Source organism: Solanum dulcamara, chromosome 4, assembly GCF_947179165.1.
Source record: "Solanum dulcamara chromosome 4, daSolDulc1.2, whole genome shotgun sequence".
NCBI classification, from domain to species: Eukaryota; Viridiplantae; Streptophyta; class Magnoliopsida; order Solanales; family Solanaceae; genus Solanum; species Solanum dulcamara.
Window position 1 is genome coordinate 41,145,024 of NC_077240.1, and position 2,655 is coordinate 41,147,678.

The 2,655-nt window shown below is 33.2% G+C and overlaps 1 protein-coding gene across 1 annotated transcript; it reads left to right on the forward strand.

The window, feature by feature from the left end:
• Positions 1–322: 322 nt before the first annotated feature.
• Positions 323–1,926, forward strand: LOC129885004 (peroxidase 29). Its single transcript, XM_055959254.1, has 2 exons — positions 323–682; positions 1,473–1,926. The coding sequence occupies exons 1-2, from the start codon at positions 376–378 to the stop codon at positions 1,778–1,780; spliced, it is 615 nt and encodes a 204-aa protein (XP_055815229.1). The 5' UTR covers positions 323–375; the 3' UTR covers positions 1,781–1,926.
• The last annotated feature ends 729 nt before the right edge of the window (positions 1,927–2,655 follow it).

The following is a 2,655-nucleotide window of genomic DNA, read 5'->3' on the forward strand; positions in this document are numbered from 1 at the left end:
TTGGAAAAAATTGTTTTAGTTACCTGTGGAAAAAAATGCCTAGTATTAACTTTCTCTGTTCTTGTAACTTTCATTTTTTTCTTAAATTAACAAAGTATCTCGAAACACCTTGTCTATCAAGATTACTCAATGATCAACTGTATATTCAAGGCATGTTAAAGTGGTACAATATTTAATCAGGAGGTTTTTATATGGATATCGTTATGCAAAGTTTATCATAGGGTTTAGATCTAGTAATTAATTAGTTTAATGTACTCGTACATTGTTTATTACGTCAATGTATACAAATAATTTTAATGAAACAAATTGTGGCAGGGGTGCAATGGTTCGATTCTGGTGGATTTGGAGAGTAATTCAACAAATTACAAATCAGAGATGAGATCAAGCAAAAACTTTGGAATCAGAAAGAGAGAAGCAGTGAATTTGCTTAAATCTGTGGTAGAAGGCCAATGCCCGCAACAAGTATCGTGTGCTGACATTCTCATTTTGGCTGCCCGTGAAGCTATTTCTCTTTCTGGCGGTCCTAGAATTGATGTTCCTTTGGGCCGCAGAGATTCTTCCAAACCACCAAATTCATCCTTAGCAGATTCCTCACTTCCTCCCCCAAACATGGGAGTCGATGACATGCTTCATCTTTTTGCCCAAAAAGGCCTCTCCATTGAAGAATCTGTTGCCATCAATGGTACGTACCTACCTATGTTGTACGATATATAGGATATTTCATCTAATGGCCTATACTGGAGTCTAGGGATATCTTTGAAGTTTTGATTTGAAATCAGCATTTGCGTTTGTTTATAAAATGTCAAAAAAATTCCAATTTTAAATTATGATTTGTAAAGTAGGATTTTAAATTACAAGATATTGATTTCAATTTTTTAAAGTAGGATTTCAAATCTAAAGATTTTGATTTCAATTTTGTAAAATATAATACTTGACCCATAAATTTATATATTGAAAAAAATCCATCATTTTTTTATTTTGGAAGAGAGAACTCATGGTCAATGTGAATAGATTATCTGTACCATGTGGAAATAATATATTAAAAAGTAAGTAGTTATTACTATTGTTGATTTTTTGTGCCTGTGGATTTTTGTAAAATTATATTATATGAAGTTTAATAACATGTATTGAAAGAGGACATGAATATATGTGATATTATTAATGCAACGTCTTAGGGTATGAATGTCTTAGGATATTTTGATTCTTCTTTATGAATTATAGTTTACTTATTTTGTAACATCCGAAGTTTGGATACTTTTCACATGTAGTGCAGTTTTTCATTTTTATGAAAAAACAATATATATAACTTCAGAAATTCAAATTGCATGTCCAAACAAAATGTCAACTTCAACTCAATCTAATTTTAAATAATGTGCAAAGGACCTATATTTTTAGATGAGTCCATATACACAAGTTTATTATGAATTTAGGTCTTGGCGTCACCTTTATCATCCTTACAAAATTTGATGCAGCGGCGCACACACTAGGAGTAACACACTGCATCAACATCGAAAACAGGCTATATGATACCCCAAAAAGTGATCATGCAAATGAACATGGATTTGTGATGTTCTTGAAATTAAGTTGTCCACAAGGCTCTTTAACCTCAAACATTAGCTTTGTGCTAAATGAACCTACACCACTCACCTTTGACAATAAGTACTTCATCAATGCCATCAATGGCCGTGGAGTTCTGAGGATCGACGCTGAAATCCCATTCCATCCTCGTACGGCTCCATTTGTACAACACTTTGCAGCTGATCAAGATGCCTTTTTTTAGGCTTTCTCTTCTGCTTTTGTCAAGCTTTCTACTTCAGGGGTTCTCACTGGTTCTCAAGGTATGCTTAGAAGAAGTTGTAATGCATTGAGTTAACAAAACATTAATTTGTTATATAATCTATATTACTAATATATTTAGAACAATAACTTTGCAGAACTTTATAAGAAATAACAAAGCTTAAAGTATATTTTAAGCAAAAATAGAAAGTTAAAACTAGTAAAGAAAACATAATCTACAACAAAACAGAAACATTATTGAAAAAAAGAAAATTGAGTCCACTGAATGCATAGTGTATCCTTAAGAAAATTATTCCCCTCAAGTACCCGAAATTAATGGAATATATCCTTCCAGGATAGAATGATCTTATTCACTGGTGTATTAGTACCTAAAACCATGGTGTTACTCAAAGGCAGTAAACTAGACTAGAGTTTTGTAACACCCCATACTTTTCCGAGCGAAGATTGACCGGAAATAAAGAAAAAAGTGAGAAAATGAACTATGAAGGAACAAGTCCGCGTCACAGACTTATTCCCCCACTGGCCAAATTTTTAGTCCGTTTTCAATTTTAATGAGGGGCGTTTCAGTCTTTTTTTCACCTTTTTCAAACTTAATCAAACCCATTTTGGGACTAAAATTTGTCCCTTATCAGCACCCGAGGGGTATTTTCTCTCATTTAACACTTAAAACAATTGAGATCAAGGATTGGAAAGGAGAAAAAGGCTAGGGTTCAAGCGTTCAACCTCCATTCTTCAAGTTGGTTGTTCTTCTATTTTCTAGATATGAAAGGCTACCCATAATGTGGATTGAGTTGGTCCACATACCCTACATCTTCATTGATTCGAGTTGAGCTAAGTTTCGAGGATCCATGAATTAAA

Coding starts and splice junctions, on each gene's coding strand:
- LOC129885004 (XM_055959254.1), top strand. CDS start 376: ATGAGATCAAGCAAAAACTTTGGAATCAGAAAGAGAGAAGCAGTGAAT. Junction 683..1,472: donor AGAATCTGTTGCCATCAATG/GTACGTACCTAC, acceptor AATTTGATGCAG/CGGCGCACACACTAGGAGTA.